At 39.9% G+C, this 23,985-nt stretch overlaps 1 protein-coding gene across 2 annotated transcripts in view; it reads left to right on the forward strand.

Moving 5' to 3' along the window:
• The window catches only part of SPON1 (spondin 1), a 232,425-nt gene that overhangs the window by 165,368 nt on the left and 43,072 nt on the right, over positions 1 to 23,985 (forward strand). For both annotated transcript variants that reach the window (XM_075188063.1, XM_075188064.1), the window contains exon 7: positions 12,801 to 12,865. In XM_075188063.1, the coding sequence (XP_075044164.1) occupies positions 12,801 to 12,865 (65 nt within the window). The remainder of the gene's footprint in view (positions 1 to 12,800; positions 12,866 to 23,985) is intronic.

A 23,985-nucleotide genomic window follows, 5' to 3' on the forward strand; every position in this document is an offset into this window, starting at 1 on the left:
GCATTTATTTCCTGTGTGTACATAATATTCTAGTGTTGTTTGTATGACAATAAATGTACTGTTGTATTTTTATAACTGCATTTGCCTGAGTGACTATACGAATCCTAGAAGGTACTGGGTAGACTTCCCTGGCTTAGGAAGGCACCGGTGGGTGGCCAGCCAGCGTGAAGTGGGTAGCATTGGGCCTTCACATCGTCATTGAGCCCTGCCTCCACAAGTGTCCAGGAGGTTGCCTACTACTGGACTCTCCAAAATTCGGGAGCCTCCCGGAAATTTTGGGAGAGTAGGCAAGTCTAAGTTCCAGTAGATAAACCTATGATTGCAATTTTTTTCTGTGGTTTGTACACAAGCCTTTATGTAGGTGCTACATAGATAAAAGGTAATATTATTAATAACAATACCGCTGGCAGGGAAGAAGAGTGGTTTTAATGGTGGCGATTCTACCTTTTATAGGTTTTTCCCCTCCTACATCTGCTAGTTGAAGTAGTGATGAAGTAGCTGTATTTTTTTTTTAACTTTTACAATCAGCCCCACACCGTTTTCAGAGAAACATTGGAATTAACAAGGATGATAATGGGTGTATTATTGTTGTTTTCGTTCTGCTATCCGGATATTAAGATGATTTTGTTAATACAATTTTGAAAGTCTCATTAAGGAAAAAGAATGGTGGTAAGCAGGGTCACTCATGGGCGTATTCACCAAGACATGGCAAAGCGGTAAGACGTCTCTTACCGCTGACAGCCAGTATGGCCGGGCAGCTGAGCACCACTGCTCCAGTGATATTTTCTTGGTAAATCATGTTTATAAGAGGTTTTCTATCAGTGTGCTAGATAAACAGCCCTATTGCCACTTTTAGTAAACTATCTTGTAAGTTTACTATATTTTTTAAAACATATAGAAAATATATTATTTCAGCTAGATAAATAGACTCCTCAGTATCGTGCATTCTTGTTTATGTTCAGTAACTTCCTGTTGTGATATGTATCACAATATATTTATTTAACCCTCAAAAAGGCAAATTGGTAACTAACCAATTTACCAGTTTTTAAACCCCTAAAAATAAAACTTAGCAAAATAGAAAGCCCTACTGATAAACAAATAGAGAATTAGAAAATGAACTTAAAACACCGTCCTTGTCTACGAACACAAACTAGTGCTATTCACGTTTAACCGTGTTCACATGCTCCAAGGTTTGTTTTATCCCTGATGTTTATTTTATACTTGCTTATGATTTTTTTTGGCTCTTTAGAGAGACACTGCTCTGTTTTTTTTTGCCATCTGGGAAAATCTGTGATATTAGAAACAACCTTAATCTGTTCAGAAATGCATGACGGGCTGCTGTGGCTTGCCAAATCGGCATACTTTGTACTGGATATTTAGATTGATAGCTTGGCTAGATTGATTATTTTAGGTATTTCAACTATGTAGAAGAATCTAACTAGCATTAAGCTACACCTCGGAGGTTGTGTGTGATGGATGGACAAGCTTCAAAAGTACACAAAATAGGCTCTAAAAAGGTATACCATATATCTACAGCATTTATTTTAAAGTAGAAAATTTCTTCATATACCTTCTCACTACAACCCAAAGGAGAGATCTATCAAAGGTTGATTTTGACCAAATCTCCTGCTTTTTCTTGGTTTACATGATGATTTGTAATTCACCTAATGTACTGAAGGCAATTTGCCATGAAAGGCTCTCACAATCATGGGAATCACCGATTTCTGCATTGTGAAGTGTACAATAGGGAGAATCTGTTCAAGGGCACTTTACAAAGTCCCCATAGAAATCTCTGCAAATAATCTCGCTGGTTTCAGACAGTCGATAACACTAGTGAGTTGAGTGAGATTTCCTATTCATTTCAATGGACAATGCATTTCAATGGGCACAGAAAGCCCATAGAACTGTATTGCCAATTGAAAGCAATGGGAAATTCTCTATGCAGTGAAAAAAGAACTAAATTGTAAAAAAAGGATTAAATATACTATTGAGGAATTACAATTCCCAGCAAGCCCAGGAATACTTAAACAGTTCCACAGAAGTATGTTTTGATTTGCTGCTAGACTTATTGTCTGCAATGGGTCTGGAGATCAGTACCTGCTCAACCAATCAGTGACCAGCATGTAAGCAATGCTTGTGATTGGCTGAGCTTTCTCATTCATTCCAATGAGCAATGCATTTCAGTGGCTTTTCTGCTCCTAATGAAATGCCTTTCCTATTCAAATGAAACTGTGATTAAATTATTACCACATAGAAATCTATCTCTGCTCTGTACTAATACCACTCCAAGTTGGCTGATGTCATATGCAGAACTTGCTGGGGCTGGCAGACAGGAGGGGGGGGGGGCATCTGCCCATTGGACTGTTCCCATAGTGGGCTACCTTGGCTAGATCACAGGGCTACTTGCAGGTTTTTTTTTGTTAAAAGTGTTCCTAATAGGCTGCTGACCTGAATCTCAACCCCAATCTCAATTTGCCTGACAGCCCCTGAGCACTCGCACTGCAAGCCCCCTGCCAGAGGAACCAAAAAAGCCATAAGGTTTGGCTCCTTGGAGGTGAAGCTATTTAGAGTTTCACATCAATCCCACAGCAGGAGAATAGATGATGTTACCTTGTCGTCTCTCTTCTTACTCTAATGCACTGTTTGATCCTCCACTGTGCAAACTTTTTTTTTTCTTTTTGTCTGTTCAGCAGCCAATCAGGAGTGTTTATTTGGAAAAACCGTGATTACTTTAGCATTCAGAGTTCTAGTAAATTATGGAATGTGGTATAATCCTTAGTTGACTACCATGCAATGCCTTTGAAACAAGCATCTGCCATCTGTAAGCAGAACAAACTCAACAGGATGTAAATTGTTTTTAGGAGAATAGATCTCTTTCATTTATATGTCTCAAAGGAACATTTAGGATATGATAGTGCTAAGTAGTGCATTTTATTACACCCAAAAAGAGACTAATTGGGCAGCTATTGACTCATCCTGAAAGTACTGGATGATGGAAGGAATAACTGTCAGGAAATATTATTTTAGAGAGTGCAAGCAATTTATAAATCTCTTGTGTGTAAAAGTCTAGAAAAGTGTGATTAACGTAGCAGAACAATTTATGAAGAAAAAACGGTGCTATTTTTAGCATAGCGCCTATTCAGTACTTTCCTTTGGCGATTCCACCAATTAATCTGGCATGAGAGCAAGTAAGGGAAATGGGATTATTACTGCATTGGGGAGTCATAGTTTGTTAAAACTACAGAAAAAAAGAATTTCACTACTATGACAACATATTAGGTAAACCTTGAAAATACTGCTTCATTCTACTTTTAAAACTGTTCCAATGAGTTACTGGCACCTTATCCTTTCTTCCACTGATATCTATTGTGCCTCCGTCCCACTGCTTCAACACCAACTGGCCAATCTCATCTTAAAAGTTTCTCATGTGCTGAAGTCATGTTGTCTTACCTGTCAGTCTTTGGTTAAATCTTGGTCTCCATGAAAATGGCCACCTCCATAGGCATCAACACATGGACATAGGACACAATTTCTGAACTGTGTCATCATGCCACAGATGTTGAAGCCAACCACGTCTTGTACTGGCTCAGCATCAGGGAGAATGCCAGACTCTTCAGGGAGTGAGGGAGATCATCCCTAGTTCAGGGAGTCTCCCTGACATTCAGGGAGAGTTGGCAAGCATGCATAAAGAGTTCATACATGTTTTAGGATCACTTGTGTAATAATAATATATATATATATATATATATATATATATATATATATATGTGTGTGTGTGTGTGTGTGTGTGTGTGTGTGTGTGTGTGTGTGTGTGTGTGTGTGTGTTTAATACAAAGTGGTAATTGTTAGTTTACTAAGTAGGAAGATGAAAAGGTAAACCACAGGGTTACTTATCAAAGACCGATAAAGAGACACAATTACCTCTGCTATAAGAGAAGAAAGAGTTTGAGATAGTTTTATTTTTGTGCCCTTTAATGAATATTTTGTGATAACTTTGTGGCTGAAAGTCTTTGATAAGTGAACTTCTTAGATTTGTTTTTAATAGTTTCCCTTGCAAGGATGAAAATGAATGACAGAAAGCAGAGAGATAACGATGAATTTACTTTGAAATATCCAAGGTGTTGATTAGAAAGCTGCACCTCTAATTTTTGATAGCTGAAGTAATTAGCTGATCGTGAGCTACTGACAAATTCTGATTTATCTTTTTGGCATAGTAATATATTCCTTAAAAATGCAGCTTTGCTCCCAGCTTTTGATGTTCTCAAAAGAAAAACGTTTATCAAGAGCGATCTTGGTTCCATCACATTAAGAAAATCTGCAAAGGCAAAATCTGCACATTAGCTCAGTAATAAATGAGATAATCAACAGGAGAGAAACATGTTAGGTCCCATAGCTTAATTTGGGGGAGAGCCCGGCAAAGCTGCTCCACTCTAGGGGACTGTTCGGCTGTCAGTGGAGCAGAGCAGGTTCCTCTTCTGAGCTTTATAGCTGCGGAAACCTCAATGAGGTGGTAGTTCCTCCATTGGTAATCAATGTATCGCTACAACTCAGGGGAGAGTAAGTTTTTGTTTTTGTTTTAAGTACTGAATACACCACTCCTTAAACGTGTACCATTCTGACCTCTTCGTTTTTTGCTTTTTCAGAGTACTTTTCAGAGTATGACTCTCGATGATGTTCATATGAATGTCATGTGGATTTCATGTCTGTAGATATTTGCAAACCAGTCCTCTGATGTCACACTCCTTCCTTATGTCCACCCCATGCCCCTTCAATTTCCCAGGTCTTATCAAATAGTGGGTGTGGTTAAAGTGAATTATGGGAGTGGCTGGACAGATAAAGGTGGGGTTGGATTAGAGACATGGCCAAGAGTTCTCCCAAATATTTTACCTCCAATGTTGGGATTATGCCACCCTGATTCATTTCTCACTACATCATATTATCTCACTACATCATCATATTATTTTATTTGTATTCTTTAGTTCTCAACCATCTTTAGGCAAACTCATGTTTTAAGAACAGCATAGGCAAACCGAGGGGGGGAGGGGGGTTCTTAGTGCCTGGAAACCCCCTCCAAGCCTGGGGCACTGTATAATTGAGGGAGAGCTACGTGCACCTAACAGTAGTCCACGCACCATTGCCCATGTATATTATGGGGATAGGAAGAGTTGGAGAGCAGACAAGCACTGTCTAAAATTATAGTCACGCCCCCATGTACACTGCTCATGCCACTGGTGACGTGGAAACCCCCCTCTACAAATCCTGCGTTTGCCAATGAACAGTCTATCACTTTGTTTGAGTTCCCTCGAGGGATTCTAACAGCTATTATAGGATGTGTACATTAAATGTGGAACCTAGTTGAGCGGTCACAGCTCCGGACCAATCACGTGTTTGCATTGCTACCCTTCTCCCAATCCACAGAAGATTTAAATCATCCTGCCAGTGCACTCTCCAATGCTAAAAGCTCTCTGCTCTTTGTCCTGTCCCTCGGAGGCAGGTTATACCAGAATGGATGGGGCAACCACCTGAGTACTGACTAACATGGGGAAAGTGGTGGGGCATAAGTGGTGAAGGGGAGGGTGTTATTATCAAGGTGAGAGCGGAGGTCATAGGTGACAAGGGTTGAGTGCGGGATGAAAAGTGAAAGGGCAGCGCGGTGGCTCAGTGGTTAGAACTTCTGCCTCACAGCACTGGGGTCATGAGTTCAATTCCCAACCATGGCCTTATCTGTGAGGAGTTTGTATGTTCTCCCCGTGTTTGCGTGGGTTTCCTCCGGGTGCTTCCTTTTCCTCCTACACTCCAAAAACATACTAGTAGGTTAATTGGCTGCTAACAAATTGACCCTAGTCTGTGTGTGTGTGTGTTAGGGAATTTAGACTGTAAGCCCCAATGGGGCAGGGACTGATGTGAATGAGTTCTCTGTACAGCGCTGCGGAATTAGTGGCGCTATATAAATAAATGGTAATAATAATAATAAACTGTATACTGTATAGCCCAGGATTTCAGATCTTCTTAATCCACAACTTAAGTCAACTCTTATTTCCAAGTATGTATTTAATATGCAGTTGTGACCTAATTACTGACAAAAGTAACTTTGGAAAGAATATGGAAAAATGTATTTCTCTCCTATATTTGCCTGTTTTCACTATATTATAATACAATAAAAATCTATTCTTACTTTAAAAATCCAATTCACCCCTGGTGATTAAGAAATAAAAATGTTATTCCATCTTAAACTAACTTATCGCAAAAGGTGAAAAACATCCATTTTTGAATGAATAGAGAACCACTTTGGGCCTCTGTCATTAAAGTTTGGCACTTCTGGTCTATTGCATCAATTATTGCTCTTCTTGACCCACCGTCCTCCAAAATTCCTGGCTCCCATATTCTGGAAATGTATCATAATCAGACCCACCCTTGTGCATGTCATTGCTTCAGAGTGTTTGCAGCTGTGAATAGTAAACTGCGCTTTATGTTAATTGGTGTTTGAAAGTCTGCCAAGGTGTGTGGGTATAGCTATGTACTGTGTATGGCTGAAATATTCACAATCTCCCCATGTGTGCACTAATTCTATATATATTGGAAATTTAAAGAGGTATTGATGGCTAAAAATCACCATTCTCAGCAATGAATGAACCCAGCCTAAGTGACTGCAATTACTTAAATGGGAAATTCGGGAGCAGTGCAATTTGTACCGGGGGGGAGGCGTCAGGTTGGAGGGTCTGTATTTTAAGGGAAGAAGCATTTTAAGCAACTTTCAGGAATGAAATGAGACAGTTGTCATGCTAATAACGTATAGGTATACGTATAGACTTTTAAAAATATTAATATCAAAGGTTTCAGTAGAAGGTGGTCTGCACCTGGTAGGAATTCGTTTCGGAAAACACAAGTTGGATGCAGGAAATGATAACACATTGGAAAACAATTCAGGCGTAGGAAGGGACAGAGGTAAAAACATTATTAAAATTTACACTGGAGTCTATACAAAGTGACAATAAAGCAGGTAATACACTGAAGGTTTAATCCTCCGTATCTGGTTTTTTTTCTATATAGATGAATCACTCTCTGTAGCCTTCGATGAGACTACATGGTGAAAGTGGCATTCACCTAAAATTGTGTATGCTTTATCTGTGTGGAGTATGTATGTTCTCCCTTTGTTTGCATGGGTTTCCTCCAGGTGCTCCGGTTTCCTCCCACACTCCAAAAACATACTAGTAGGTTAATTGGCTGCTATTAAATTGCCCTTAGTCTCTCTCGGTCTGTGTGTGTATAAGTTAGGGGATTTTAGATTGTAAGCTCCAATGAGGCAGGGACTGATGTGAATGAGTTCTCTGTACAGTGCTGCCGAATTAGTGCCGCTATATAAATAAATAGATGATGGTGATAATTACAAGCGCTGTTCCCGCATTCCTATTTACAGTTCTCATTAACGTAAAATTGCGCGTTCATTTATAAATAGTGCTTAGTCCTGGAAAATGGGAATTACTTGGGTAATGCAAATGTTAAATATTATCACCCAATGTACATGACATATAAAACTGCTGCATAAATCTTTAGAGGGCCGTTGGACGACATTAATGATCTCATTGTAAGACAACATCTGTTAAGGAATGATGAGCAATAACATTTTATGTATTGCAGAATGTTCTTGATTTGCTCTCCTGACAAAATAATCCTTTAATCGGGAGAAAAGGCACACACAATTAAAACATTTTGCAGATGCCAATTAATAAGTTATAGTTACAAAGAGTGCATATAGCCCGTACTACTGCTCTAGAGGCAATCAGCAGGCTTTTTGTGCAAAAATAATGAAACTAAATATCTTATTCATAGTTGCCTACTCTCCTGGAATGTCCGGGAGACTCCCGAATTTTTGTTAGTTCTCCCAGACTCCCGAGAGAGCAGGCAAAAATCCCAGATCCAGCTGTGTCCGTTGTTATAGATGGGTGGGGGAGGGGATAAACGCGGCATCGTGGACCCGCCCCCTGCTGCGTTTGGCCGAAATAACATAAGATTGACAGGGGCGGAGCCTAATGGTGCACCACACGTGGCCACGCCCCTACGACGGACCCCCTCCCGGACAGCTGCCTTCAAAAGTGGGTAAGTATGATCTTATTGAATAAAATATTTGCAAAATGAAACAACATATACTTTATCGTAAGTAACTATGTACTGCGTCTTAAAATGACTGTGTTCTTAAATGAAAGCAGCATAGGATGGTTCATTTAGATGCAGCAAATGTGACATAATTATTTGGAATCGGATAGAAACCAGCGACGTTTTACATTTAATGTTTTAGTAGTGGACTGGAAGTCATAATACTGAATCATTTTCTTCTCAATGGAATCCGACATATAGCTAGCTAATGGGCTTCTAAATCCTGTGGGAAAATGTCCATGACATTGACATATTTACTTTAAAAAGTGGTGTTTAACGGAAATCTAAAAGCTCTCTCTGGAAAGAGCCATTGACACTGCCAGAGTGAGATCAGTTACTGCTGGTTGTTTCTAAGCTACAATGAAAAAAAATGATGTCTTTAGGGGGAGAATTACTAAGCATTGGCTTGGTATGCGATTTGCAAGGACCAGAGGAGACGAGGGTCAAGCGGGGTTCAGGGGTGTGGCATGCCTGCCTGTCTTATTTATACTGGGCCCCACAATTTCTGATGACAGCCCTGGCTGTGAGTGCATGCTGGCACTTGTAGTGCAACAAGTGGTTGCATTCTTTTTTGTCACTATTCCCCCTTTACACTAGGTACTCACCAGACAGGCATCCCAGGAGGGGCCTAGTGCTCAGCATTGGGTCAGTCCGTTCTAGGTGGAGGGACCCGAACGTTTCTCAGGCTCTCCCCTTTGTTGTCAGACTTGCCATGTACATAGGTTTTACAAATAGCAATGTGTTTCGTAAAACTTTAATCCTCATCTCTGAAATTGTCTTATTAGCCTGTGTAAAAATTGTCTCAGTTTCACTCTGAATGTCAGGTCACGAAGGACCAAAACTGCATGCAAACCCACACACACTCATAACATTTCCTTTAGACATTAGACTTTAATTGCTTTAGTCTTGTACGAAATAAAGCAGCAATTAGCTTGTCGAAGGGACGATCTGTTTAAACAAGGTCATGTGAAACCATACAAGGACAACAGAAGCGTTAGTAAATGTATGGAGAATACAATGCAATATCTCTTTTGTTTCAAGGCCAGCCCAGGGAGAGACGCCAATTACTCACAATAATTTATCACTTAACCTTTTAGTGTAATTGGGAAACATAAAATGCAGACAGAAAAAGCACGCACTCAAAAAACCCCGATACAAGAATAGTTTAGAAAAATTACTCAATGACATTCAAATAGGAATTGTGAAGATCTCTATGTAATATAACTCCAAGGGATAAATGTATCAAGGTTCGAGTTTCCGGCGGGGTTGAAAAGTGGAGATGTTGCCTATAGCAACCAATCAGATTCTAGTTATTTATTTAGTACATTCTATAAAATGACAGCTAGAATCTGATTGGTTGCTATAAGCAACATCTCCACTTTTTAAACACACTGGAAACTCACAGCTTGATACATTTACCCCCAAGTGTCATCAATGCCTTGCAATCTTACATGGGGCTTTTACAATATCAAATTATAGACATGGGTCAAACACACCCTGAAATTTGCCCACATTTACACACAACTCTTATCAGGAGACGTATAACTTTTAAAGATAGTCCATAACATGGTTATCTCCCAGTAGATTAAAATAAGATTACTCCCTCAATAAAACTGGAATTAAAATATGCAAATATTTTATTTGATGGGATGTAGTATGATACTTTTACCTTCAGTTTCCAGTACCCTTTCTATCTATAGAGTCTGAAAGCAACAGTGCTACCAGACATCAACAGTGAAACTATATGACACAGGCTTCCACTATCACTGGCGGAATAATTGGCGTTGCAGAGGATGAGGTCACTACTGGGGGGAGGGTGCCCAAGAAAGGCTGGGTCACCCACTGTGTTCAGAAAATGGGATATATTTTCTAAACTGCGGGTTTGAAAAAGTGGAGATGTTGCCTATAGCAACCAATCAGATTGTAGCTGTCATTTTGTAGAGTGCTAGCCCTAAGTGTCTGTCCTTGCGAGACAAGGAGATAGATTATGAAACATTCTAAAAAGAAAAAATGGAGGTGTTGCCCATAGCAACCAATCAGATTCTATCTATTATTCATCTAATACATTCTATAAAGTGCTAGATAGAATCTGATTGGCTGCTTTGGGCAACAACACCACTTTTACCTGATAATCTAACACAAGGCCTTAAAGTATAACTAAACATCAACAAATGAAAACGCCTATATTAATACTAAACATAAGAGGTGTTTATATGTTTCTGTGAAAATATTAAAATAAAAGTAAACGTTACTGAATTGATAGTGACTGGAATCTTAAAAGATGAGGTTTTTCAAATGTGGGTGGTCTAGAGCATAGCAGCATTTTAAGGTACTCTTGGGGATATATTTACTAAACTGCTTGTTTGAAAATGTGGAGATGTTGCCTATAGCAACCAATCAGATTCTAGCTGTCATTTTGTAGAATGTACTAAATAAATGCTAACTAGAATCTGATTGGTTGCTATAGGCAACATCTCCACTTTTTCAAACCTCCTTCCATGCACAACTTTTCTCTGCAGTGGCCAAGTGATGCTATGTTGATCACAGCAAATAGTGGCCTTTAAAAGCAGGGTGAGAGGTAGCAATGCACTTCTTATTAAATTGTCTCCCAAGGCAAGGTCCTCACCTTTTCTCATACTTTGCATAACTCTTAGTACAATACTGTACTGTATATGCTGCCATAAACCACCATCCCATAATCTGAGTCCTGAATTCTCCATACTGTGAAATGTAAAAAGGCAAGAGCATTAAGAAAGGGTTATTGTAGCATATGATGTTGCTAACAGGATAGTTGCTAATTGACTTGGAATGTGAAATGGACTCTCAAATAAATTAATTTGCTACAATAAGATACAAAAATATTGACATTTTGTGCCTGATTCTTCAAGGAACACAAAGTGAACTCAATGGGGGGTATTCAATTGACGGCGGGATCGCCAAAAATCCCGCGCTCGATAAATATTACAGTTAATACGGTAATCCTGCGCGTAAATACCGTTAATACGGTAATTTACTCGCTGGATTTCAGCTCGCAGCTCAGGGAGCCGCGAGCTGAATTCCAGCGAGATATTACCGTATTAACGGTAATATATTTCGAGCGCGGGATTTTCGGCGATCCCGCCGTCAATTGAATACCCTTCAATGTGCGTTTTTTTTCCGTTTATCTTTAAACGCCCGTGTTCAGGTGCAAGCGGATCTCAAACACGTTTCCATTTGAATACGGGTATAAGTACATTCTGGCTAGACGGGTCTAACCATATGCAGACAGACACAACACAAGGCAGGATACACACAATACATATGTGCAACTTAAAGTCCCATGAGAACAAAAAATTAAACATGAACACCTGTTAATAATATAATTATTAATAAAAAATACAAAAAATATTGTTTTTTTACATGAAATACATATGTCAGGATGTTATTAATATCTACTGTACATAAAATGCATTTTTACAGTTGCTCTTAATTACAAACACATCTTCTAGCATGCAAACGTGAACGTCATCACCATCATTCCACACTTACACCTGCCCTGTAGCTGGTGCAAATGCTACGGCTAAAAATCACATACTTGATAGATGCCCAGAAAATGAATGGGACGGAGGTGCGTGCGCTCAAACTTGGCACACTCTGCTTACGTGCATAAGCCCCTCCCACTCAAGTGTCTCCCTTCAAATTGTTGGCTGCCGTAAGTGTTGTTTGCGTTTGAAGGTGAATTGCATGCGCTTGCGCTCACTGATGTACAGCCTGTTTCGGAGTATGAGTAGAGCAAATTAACGCAAAATACAGTTTACAACAGGACTTTTGTTCCCTAATGAATCAGGCCCTTTAGTTCATTTTGCATATGTAGCTTTGCACCAGATGTGCTCTAAAGATTTCAGCTCTTAGAACCAATTTCCCTGCATTAAAGTTCAGCTATCGGAGGATCCCAGTGGAAGTAGCCGATCTGTCGTCAGAATTATTCCTGAATATGCTTCCTATTAAACATGTCACCAGATACGACCCTGGCTTCCTGTGAATAGTGTACTTTCATTATATAATATATATATATATATATATGATGCATATTTAAATATCAACGTGTAACATAATTAAATTCTAACAGCACAAGTAAAATCCCAAGAAAGCTAACATAAGAAATTAAATAGTACATTACAGGGGACTATATATAAACGTTTACCAGATGTCTTGATACCACGTATAAAGTAACCCTATACAACTATCGCTTCTTACTTTTTATGCCAATTGCTGAGGTTCAAAAACTCCAGGGAACATTTACAATAACTGGTGCACAACAGAAGATATGCTGTAACTTCGTGTTTCTCAACTCCAGTCTTCAAAGCCCACGAACAATCCAGGTTTTAAGGGCATCCATGTTTGAGCACAGGTATTTGAATCGAAATCACTGATGCACTTATTAAGGCACCTGTAGTCAAGCAGGGCATATACTTAAAACCTGGACTGTTAGAGGGAGAGGCATTTGGACCAGAGTTGGGAAACATTGCTGTAACCTGTAACAAATATTCTAATTGCAAATCTATTGTCTAGTACAATATAAAAACTGCTAAGAAACATCTGATCGATTTCATAAATCGTTATATTCTTTTAATAGTGGGATAACAGTTATTTTTCTTGTTTTACAGGGCGATGAAGTGTTAACCGTCATCAAAGCCAAAGCTCAATGGCCGGCCTGGCAGCCTCTAAATGTGTAAGTGTGAAAAGACAGATGTTTCTTCTGCACCCTGAGCTCTTCCTAATTTCTGTCTTGACAAGTCTTCTACCTGCTATATCCCAGAGGTAACTCCATAAAATGAGTGAGAAGGAGACAGCTCTCCGCTGAGAAATCTACTGCTAACCTCCGCGGCGTGTCTTCTAGTGCTGGAAATCTACTGCTAACCTCCACGGCGGGTCTTCTAGTGCTGAGAAATCTACTGCTAACCTCCGCGGCAGGTCTTCTAGTGCTGGAAATCTACTGCTAACCTCCACGGCGGGTCTTCTAGTGCTGGAAATCTACTGCTAACCTCCGTGGCGGGTCTTCTAGTGCTGGAAATCTACTGCTAACCTCCGCGGCGGGTCTTCTAGTGCTGGAAATCTACTGCTAACCTCCGCGGCGGGTCTTCTAGTGCTGGAAATCTACTGCTAACCTCCGCGGCGGGTCTTCTAGTGCTGGAAATCTACTGCTAACCTCCGCGGCAGGTCTTCTAGTGCTGGAAATCTACTGCTAACCTCTGCGGCGGGTCTTCTAGTGCTGGAAATCTACTGCTACCCTCCGCGGCGGGTCTTCTAGTGCTGGAAATGAGGAAAATTGCTCTATCTGTATTGTAGCTTGGTCAATGAATTATCCACTGCATGGGAAATAGAATCAGTCCTGACCATTTGTCAAGTGTGATACATACACAGAAAGGGATAACAGAGAAATGTCTATATCAGGGGCAACAAAATGCATTTTAGAGACTAAATGATAACTATAATAAAATAAGTTATTTTAATGAGGAAATATAAACTGCATAATAAGGTCTAAAAAGAGAACTCCATGCAAAAATCCATTTATACCTAAAATTTCCATTGCCCCCTATGCCAGAGAATGTGTGATGTACAGCCTAGCGCCACACACACAGTCTGGCAGAGGAGAAGATGGCCCCGCTTCACACAAGGTGAGAACCGAGTGGAGACACCAAAATGGCATGTTTGAGAAAAGAATACCTGATTAAGGACGTGTCAAGTGTCACACATATTAGACTGACGTGCTACATGAAAAAACAGTCAGTATTTAACTTATGTGCAAAACAGAATACTAATTTGCACCCCTTGCATTGTAACATGGTTTTGTCCAGGAGACTGAAATAAGAAGTTTCTTAAGTTAAGATCCTTAATGAATCAGACCCCTAGTTATTCTATTCTCAAATGCCCAGAATCGGATGTAAGGAGGAACTATTTAAATTCACAACATTGGACTCTTGTTGAAAACAATGGTGCAGCATAATATAAAGATTAAGGAGTATATTTACTAAACTGCGGGTTTGAAAAAGTGGAGATGTTGCCTATGGCAACCAATCAGATTCTAGCTGTCATTTATTTAGGACATTCTACAAAATGACAGCTAGAATCTGATTGGTTGCTATAGGAAACATCTCCACTTTTTCAAACCCGCAGTTTAGTAAATATACCCCATAATCTCCCCATTCTCAGCTTTTTATTCTACATAGGGAAGAGGTCATGATTGTGCCTATATATTTATATTTTATGGATAATATTTATTTACATATTTCTGTGCAAGAGTTACATTCCCACTATGAAGAACGCTTTGCAATAGCTGCAGATGAGCGAATCAGCTTCTAAGAAAACTCACTAAATTAGGTAGATCACTCAAAGGTTTAAAATTTAGAGAATATAAAGTCTCAAAAATTCCATGTTGTTGATTTGGATAATTACTTAAGAGTCTTTTACTTCTTCAGTTCATATTTCTGCATTAACATAAAAAACTGATTCACCTCTTACCTGCAAATCAATTTAATTTGCTTGAGTGAGTTGCTTATCTCTACCAATGACATCTTAAGTTCTGCAGTCAAGCAAAACGTACAACGCTGGCAAACATTTGCTGATACTGTAAATATCATAGGATCTGTTTTTTCAGTCTGAGCGCCAAATGGTTGGATCTGTCTATTTTGGTTACCCACACTGCCACCTGCTCAGGTGCGTACAACAAAACCTGAGGTCACAGATGAAAGAAGACAATGAAATTGGTAAGACGCTGAGATGAGGCAGTTAGAATAACAGCCAAAGCAACTTACCGCCAGGACTGAGTATGACTCTACACTCGTAAGCAAGTGCACAAGTACATTTTTCTCTAAACATAATAAGCTATAGATTTGTTTCATTTATTGTGAGCTTGTTTATTATTACTTTGCTAACCTGGAGATGTGTACAAAATTGCTCTGTCACAGAGTCCATCAATGAGCCTAGGTTCTGATTAAACACTTTCTAGTCTGACCCTATAACATACTTGCCAACTTGTTGGCTTCAGGGAGATCCCGGGGGAGGTGGGCGTGAGGGGGCGGGGCTTGATGAATCCCATCATTTTGGCCCCTTCTCCTAAACGATTGTCACAATTTTGGCCAATTACAGCAGGGAGCGAGGCTAAGATGACGCAATATTAGAGTCGTTAAGCCCCACCCCCACCACTTATCTATTGCGGGTGGCGAGAACCGGGAGGTTGTCCTGCTCACCCGGGAGAGTAGGCAACTATGCATTAAAGAAAAGCAGCTAGTGAATCTCTAGAGACTGAAGTGTCTTTTACATTTCTGTCTCCATTACTGAAGTCATGTTGTCTTACCTCTCAGTCTTTGATTAAATCTTGGTCTCCATGAAAATGGCCACCTCCATAGGCATCAATACATGGACATAGGACACAATTTCTGAACTGTGTCATCATGCCACAGATGGGGAAGCCAACCACGTCTTGTACTGGCTCAGCATCAGGGAGAATGCCAGACTCTTCAGGGAGTGAGGGAGATCATCCCTATTTCAGGGAGTCTCCCTGACATTCAGGGAGAGTTGGCAAGTATGATCTATAAGTAATTTCTTGTAGGATTCCACTTCCTGAAACACTCCTTCCTACCAGGACCCCAGGATTCATCTCGAATTGTTAGGCACACTCCTGTATGCTTAGTTCTGCCCAGCATTTGGAGTTAGCATTGAGCAGTGATGTCCTCAATGGCACATCTTTAACGCTATAATGTGATTTATAATATGAGCGCAGTGCCCGTGACTATGAACTCCAAATGTAATTCACATTAGTTATGCATCTATCACAAAACATTTAACAGATATAGACAAAGGTTCTATCTTTGGTTAAATATTAGCCTGTTTGCCTTTGTCTATATATTGCCACCCATCACCTTATGCTGACGTTCAGAGTGCTTTGCTACAGTACATCGCTCGTCACCTTTAAGTCATCTAACGGCTCCCAGTCCAGTTTCGGCTAATATTTGACATTTCATTACCTTTACGCTACCATTCTGCTTCATGGCCCAAATGCAACATTGAATACATCTGGGTATTATTTTTTAAAAGAGAAAACTTTAAAAAGCCATCTCTTGCTTCAGAAGCCCACGATCCCTCACCCTTGCCGAAGGTCTGTGGCCTTCTTCCTAATCTTCTAGTTAGAATGTGGTCTCCTAAGGAAACTTTTATTCTCCTTTTCAAAGATGCCTAAAACACTTCAGCAAAGCCCCAGAGCTCTTTGTAAGAACTTTTCCCTTTGATATCCAACCTCTGGATGGAAACCGTGGAGAGAAAACCACGTACAAGTCCGCTGCTTTTTATTTGCTCGCAAAAGTTTAAAAATATATAGCCATTAAAAGCACATTAGTGAAGCATGGCCATTTGCTATGCTCATTTTATTTAGCCAAAGCACATTATTAAAAAGTGCAAAGGTTGTTAATTTAGGTTAATAACATTTCACTCATACGATTCATTAAGATGCCAAAGTGACCTAGTTTTAAAAAGTGCTGCTTTGGTTTTCAATGAATGTTTTCCTATCCCCAGAACCAATTGATAAAAGTGTTAATCATGAAAGGACAAATTAGATTGCAAATTGTTGTTTTGCTCAATTAATTAAGCCTTCCGCTATTCATCTGAGAACTTGGATGAGAATGAAAAGAAGTGTATATGGTATTTTCGGATCTTTATTTCTATAGATCAAACCGGCTGTAGAAAAAAGAACTTTCTTTTAACAACAGAAACAAAAGAGTGTGTGCGCTGTTAGTACCTTGCGTGGCGTTTGGAGATATACGTCTGTGTTTCTGATGCTGCGGGGGGGGGTGTTTGCAGATGGCAAGGAAGGCGGAAAAAAACCCAACAAACAACTTTATTTCTACCAAAACCTTTTATATCAGTTCAATGGCAATTTGCAGAATATTGCCATTCCATTTAATATATCCAAATTGCTTATAAAGATGTGAAGACGGGAACACAGCGGGAGAGAAGCCATTTCGATTTTCAAAAGTAGGCGACGTGTTTGGAGATTGTGGAGTTTAGTACAAACAGAATAAAACATTTCAGAATATAAGTTATAAGGAATCTCTATAGCACAACAAATAAGGACAGGGAATTACATAATAGAGCAGTCTATGGGACTTAAGTGTGAAGTGCAGCTATGCACGCACCAGGGCAAAATGCTTTTTGGCAGTGTCATGCACCTAGATTTGCGCAAGTGCACCAGAGATGCTCAGGCTTGGTTTTTCTGAAAACCAAGCCCCCCGAACATCGCCAATCCGAGTTCTGAGTCAAGCCGGCTCAGTACGTTCCCACGTCCTCGGATCTGAATCAAGGCAAAAACACCATTTTGGCGTCATCGAACCTCGCGGGTTTTGGATTCCGTAAGTACCTCCCTCCCCAGGAGATCCAACATCATTGCTCACACAGAAACAGGGGTAGCAGTGATCTTGTCACTCTCCAGTCTCCAGTGGCATTGCTCAGTGCCATTGCTGACAAAGAAACAGGAGGGGTATTAGTGTTCTTGTCACTTGCTATGGTGATGCAACAACATCACCATGCCCCCTCCTACCCCCTGTCACATGACTTCCCCCTCCGGTGCAACGGCAAAAATGTGTTTTATGCTCAGTAGACATTGAGAATAAATGTATTTCATGGAAATAAAATAATAAATAAAAAACACTTTTTTTAAAAACTGTTTTATCAGTAATTGCTATATTATTAACAGGTGACATTAATTATATATATATATACACACACAAGTTAACCCGTGCATGATACTCATGCATTCTAGTCAAATCAAGCTACTTAAGGTGTTAAAAAGGTTCTTGTCATGCATTTGGGGCTAGCCCAGGCCTCCTCAGGGGAAGAGCGTTACTTCCCGACACAAGCACCCTTTTTTAACGTGGTTTTGTCCACATGTCACCACCTCATCATTTTTCTCCATCACCTCATCCTTCATCTTTATCGCCACATCTATCCAGATGTCTATCCAGACACAGGGATCTCTCTCGCTCTGTCACCCCCGGCAACCACCAACCACTCCCCACTGTCACTCCCGGCAACCACCAACCACTCCCAACTGTCCCTTCTCCTTCAAGAAATATATATATATTTTTTTAAAATCTTTATAAACACTTTTAACAATTAACAAATTAAATTAACAAATTAAAAACATCTTAGTATACCAAATTTCAGCCCTTTCTGAGTTTTTTTCCCCACACACACTAAGAATTTAGTAAGTCAGTGTATAGCTTCGCCCAGCAGGTGGCGCTGCATCTTGGTTTGTTTTTTTTCCACACACAGACACACGTCACTAGGCTTTTATATAGTAGATATATATATATATTTATCTATTTATCTTTTTTCCCTGTACGTTTTTCTTTTTGCAAACATATAATCCACTTAAGTATTGAACGTGTACTGCAGTGTCTTGTGTAGTAGAGTACAGAAGACCTACACCTGATTTCAACAGTGCATGTGTCTACTTATCCACTACCCTTTCTGTGAAGTAGTTTTTCCTCATATTTCCTCTGAACCTACTTCCCCCCAGTGTCAGTACATGTCCTCGTCTTCTAATACTTCTCTTTCTCTGGAGAATGTTTCCCTCCTGTACCTTGTTATAACCCTTGATATATTTGAAAGTTTCTATCGTGTCCCCCAGTTCTCTTCTCTGCTCCAAACTATACATATTAAGATATTTTAGTCTTTCGGGTAAGTTTTGTGCAGTAGGCCATGCACCATTTTAGTTGCCCTTCTTTGTACAGTCTCTAATGTATTTATATCCTTCTGGAGATATGGCCTCCAGAATAGAACACAGTATTCTAGATGAGGCCGTACCAATGACCTATACAGTGGTATTATTACTTCTTTCTTTCTGCTACTGATTACTCTCCCTATGTAACCAAACATCTGACTTGCCTTCCTCATTGCTTTGTTACATTGCTGACCTGCCTTTAAGTTACCTGAAATAGTGACTCCTAGATCCCTTTCCTCTTCAGTAGTTTCCAATATAGTACCATTAATAATATATTTAGACTTTGGTTTTTGAGACCCAAGTGCATGATTTTGCATTTTTTTGGGCATTAAACTGTAACTACCACTCTCTTGAACATTCCTCTAGTCTACCTAGATCATTAATAATTTGTTTTACCCCTCCTGGTGTGTCTACCTTTTAAATAACTAGGTGTTTCAGTTCGATGTCCTCATTCTGGTCTTGGGGCGTCAGTTTCTCAGTGATTAAAAAACTGATTTTTCTGTTCTGATAAAATATAGTTTCCCGTCTCTCATAAGTAAAGTAAGATAGTGATGATGTGATGAGAGAACAGACAGACAACATTTTATTTTTGCTATTAGACTTTGAGGCTGTTATCTCATTATACAGCAGCCAGTATAATTTTCCTTTAAACCATTGAATTGCGTTATTTCTTCTACTTTCATTTCTAACGCTGACAAATCTTTATTCTTCATGTGCTCCTAGAGGTACTGGTCTGTAACAAAATATTATATATGTTTTCCGCTAATCTTAGCAATTGAAATTCGTTTATATTTTCTTTTGGAAATGTGTAGCTGCCGAATCAATGTTTTTTTCTTAACTTTTGCACAGATCTCATAATAGTATTTTTTAGCATGTGAATTCACATTTAAACATAATTAAAACTGCCCTTTAATTTTTATTACACAATTTAGAGACATTTAATAATTTAATCTACTAATGCCTCCACAGCAATATTAGAACAAGTGTGTCCATAGCCTCAAAAGACTCCTTCTTCAAGTAAAAATGAACAAAGAACAGAAAGTTTAGGAATTGATGTTCAGTTTTAGAGGCCATATCTCCAGAAGGACATAAATACATTAGAGACTGTACAAAGAAGGGCAATTAAAGTGGTGCATGGTCTACAGCACAAAACTTACCTGAGAAGACTAAAAGACCTTAATATGTATAGTTTCAGGGGCGCACGGAGGATTGTCGGGGGAAGGGGGAATTTCTCCCCGCCGACCGAAAAAAAAAAAAAACCACGGGAGAGAGCTGCTGCGCATGCGCGGGCAGCGCTGTCCTATACAGCAGCCGCGGTGCTGTCTAAGAAGCGTCTGCGGCGGTGCTGTATACAATACAGCACCACTGCAGACGCTTCTTTGACAGCGCCGCGGCTGCTGTATAGGACAGTGGCCACTTAGTTAGCGCAGGGGGGGTTTCTAGAGACTCAGAAACCCCCCCTGCGTGCGCCACTGAGTTTGGAGCAGAGAAGGGAACTGGGAGACATGATAGAAACATTTAAATATATCAAGGGTTTGAACGAGGTACAGGAGGGAAACATTCTTCAAAGGAAGAGAAGTACTAGACCACGAGGACATGCACTGACACTGGGGGGAAGTAGGTTCAAAGGAAATGAGAGGAAAAACTACTTCACAGAAAAGGTATTGGATAAGTGGAATAGCCTCCCATCAGAGGTGGTAGAGGCTAATACAGTAGAGCAATTTAAACATGCTTGGGATAGACATAAGGATATCCTTACAAAGTTTAAAGCAGCAAATAGGGCTTGAGGTTACCATAGGTTAAAAATTGGGCAGACTAGATGGGCCAAGTGGTTCTTATCTCCCGTCAAATTCTATGTTTCTATGGTGAGGGCCCTCAATGTTTAATTAGTCAACCCAGGCCATCGTTCAACCTGTACTAGATTCTAATTTCTGCAAAAGGATGGAGTGTATAATCCCATGACTCCCCCACGTATGTAGACTTGCTTTGGAGGAAAATGAATATAGACAGTATGATAATGTTGCTATCTTTTGAATGAAGTGGTGGATTGATTTTAAAGTTTTAAATAGGCTGCAGTAGAGCCTAAACCTGCTCTACATCATCACTTATAGCGGTGACATGTGGTGCCTGTAATGTCAGACTAGTTTCACCTCCTAGCAGTTCCCACAGCTCCATCTAAGAGATTGCATCAGGGGATTTTGCTGGTGCTGAGCGCACAGTCTAGGGGCAGTAGCAAACGCAGGATTTGTAGAGGGGGGTTTCCACGCCACCAGTGGGCGTGACCAGCATGCATGGGGGCGTGGCTACAGTTTTAGACAGTGCTTGGCTGCTCTCCAACTCTTCCTATCCCCATAACATACATGGGCAATGCTGCGTGCACTACTGTTAGGTGCACGCAGCTCTCCCTTTTCAAGCAGAGCCGTGTGAAACGGGAGCAGGATCCAGCCACCTCAATTATACTGTGCCCCAGGCTTGGAGGGGGGTTTCCAGCCACTTGAACCCCCCCCCCCCCTCGGTTTGCCTATGAGGGGAGTGACACCGTGGACCAATAGGAAGCCACAAGCAGTGACTTAATGGTCTGCGGATTCACTCATTCTTGTGTCACATATATTAAAGCTGGTTAACACTATTAACCAGCCAAAATATGCCGGCTGCAGTTCAGTATGCAGCTCTTGGGGCTCAGTATTGTGCTCCAGCCCACCAGAGAGGCTCTGTTCCCTAATAGAACAATCCACCCACCCCCCCCTAGTACCACCCCTCTTAGTAACCAAAACCTGTTATTTCCAAGGGGTCCTTGGACTTTCCATTGTAACCTTGCATGCATGGTTATTCCTGCGTTCACGTGAAGCTGTTACTCTGTAGTTTTTTGTATCCAGGAGAAAACATGATTATCAGGGTCTTTAACACTTATAGTTATTGATTTTACCACAGGAGTTGTAAGAAGTATAACTTGTGATATGACCGTGCCTTGTTTTATACTGTGGGAAATCAGTGTTGCATGTTAAAATGTACAGAGGTTTTAAGCCTTTTCAGGTCACAACATTATGTATGCACCTGCTCATTGAAGCTGAAACCCTCTGCAATAAAATGCCTGCACAATGGGTATAAATAGAGTATAGTAAAACAGTGGATACAAAACTGAATGCTATGTAGAATCATGAAATTAAACAGTTCAAGAAGGTAATGACTATATCATACTTGCTACTTGCCTACTCTACCAGAATATCCGGGAGACTCTCGAAATTTAGGGAAGTCCTGCCGAGAGAGCAGGCATTCTCCTGGACACGATGGAGGTGGGGCTTAATGACGCGATTTTGTGTAATCAAACCCCGCCCCCTTCTTTGAGATGCTGTGAATTTAGCATTTCTTAGCGGGGGCGGCGGGGCTAGGGCGAGGCAATATCATCACCATGCCCCCTCCTACCCCCTGTCACAGGACCTCTGCTCCAGGATCTCCCGGAGCAGAGGTCTAAAGGGTTGGCAAGCATGGACTATATGTCGCACCTCTAATAGTTTCTCAGTCTGCCCAAGTATTAGTCTCATTATAAAGGTGTTTTTAGATTTTGTTTTGCGAAGTATCTAGTTGACTTACATTGGGGGATCTCCTTTGCCCCCCACCTCCACCCCGACCTCTACCTCCACCTCCTCCTTTTCTTTCTACACCCCCTTCCCCCCCCCCCTAATCCTCCTCTTGTTCAGGAATCTCAGAAGGTGAAAATAATATATTGCAGAGTAGATGAAGATATTATTTTGGATAATGTTGACGCGCATTTCTGCTCAATGAATGTATATAGTTTGTATCCCATGTGGAAGCAGTATTATTTCTAGAGATAACCTTGCTTGAATGTAATTTATCTAATTCTCTGATATACTTTATTATTCATTGCTTAGATGTTGTATTAGATAAGAACTACTTTAGATTGAATGATGCTTTTTTATTGCTTGATACAAGGGATCAGAACAGGACTGGCAGTATTCTAGTTGTTTGCAAATATTTCTATGCACTTACTAGAATGTTGATCACATGTAATGATGAATATTCTGCATACATTGGGCAGAAAAATATACATATATTCAATAAAATACACACTATATTGAATACATAAAAAGGGTCCTATTAATCTGTACGATGGACGAAGCTATTTCTAAACATCCTGCTATAAGGTTCACAAGTGAATTTTCTGTATTTACTGTTAATTGTCTGGATGTGAAGTTGTGTTTAAGTGATGACATTACCTCTTCGGGAGTTGTAATAGAAACCAGCAGAATTAAATAATACATTAAGACTAGACAGGTTTCCTCTATGGCGATATGACTTGTGCTATTCCTAGGGGTCAGTTTGAGGGTTCAGAGAATCTTAGCAGATGATGTTAAAGATGATTTATCAGCAACTTTACTGGCCAATAAATTTATTGTACGTGATTATGATAGATTATAATAAATAGGATTAGGGAAGAAAATCCCTAGTTAATATAATGCTAGAAATAGGGGTTTGATTAAAAAGGTAAAAAACCTGAGAGTGAAGGAATTCTGTTTGTATGTTTATCTCTCAAGTTAGTCAAATGTAAAATATCATTAACACATTATAGCCTATTTTTACAGAATTACAGACAATTTAGCAAACTATTTAAGGAGCAACCTTTTTTTGTGATTAATGATATAGGGCCTGATTCATTAAGGATCTTAACTTAAGAAACTTCTTATTTCAGTCTCCTGGACAAAACCATGTTACAATGCAAGGGGTGCAAATTAGTATTCTGTTTTGCACATAAGTTAAATACTGACTGTTTTTTCATGTAGCACACAAATGTCAACTTTAAATTTCTGTGTACAAATAAGCTATCAAGTATTTGTGTGCTACATGGAAAAACAGTCAGTATTTAACTTCTGTGCAAAACAGAAAACTAATTTGCACCCCTTGCATTGTAACATGGTTTTGTCTAGGAGACTGGAATAAGAAGTTTCTTAAGTCAAGATCCTTAATGAATCAGGCCCATGGTATGCATATCTGAAATTAAACAAAATGTTGCTAAACATTTGGAGATAATTAAGGGAGCTACATTTCATGCTATGGGG

This window comes from Mixophyes fleayi, chromosome 10 (assembly GCF_038048845.1).
Source record: "Mixophyes fleayi isolate aMixFle1 chromosome 10, aMixFle1.hap1, whole genome shotgun sequence".
Lineage (NCBI taxonomy): Eukaryota > Metazoa > Chordata > Amphibia > Anura > Limnodynastidae > Mixophyes > Mixophyes fleayi.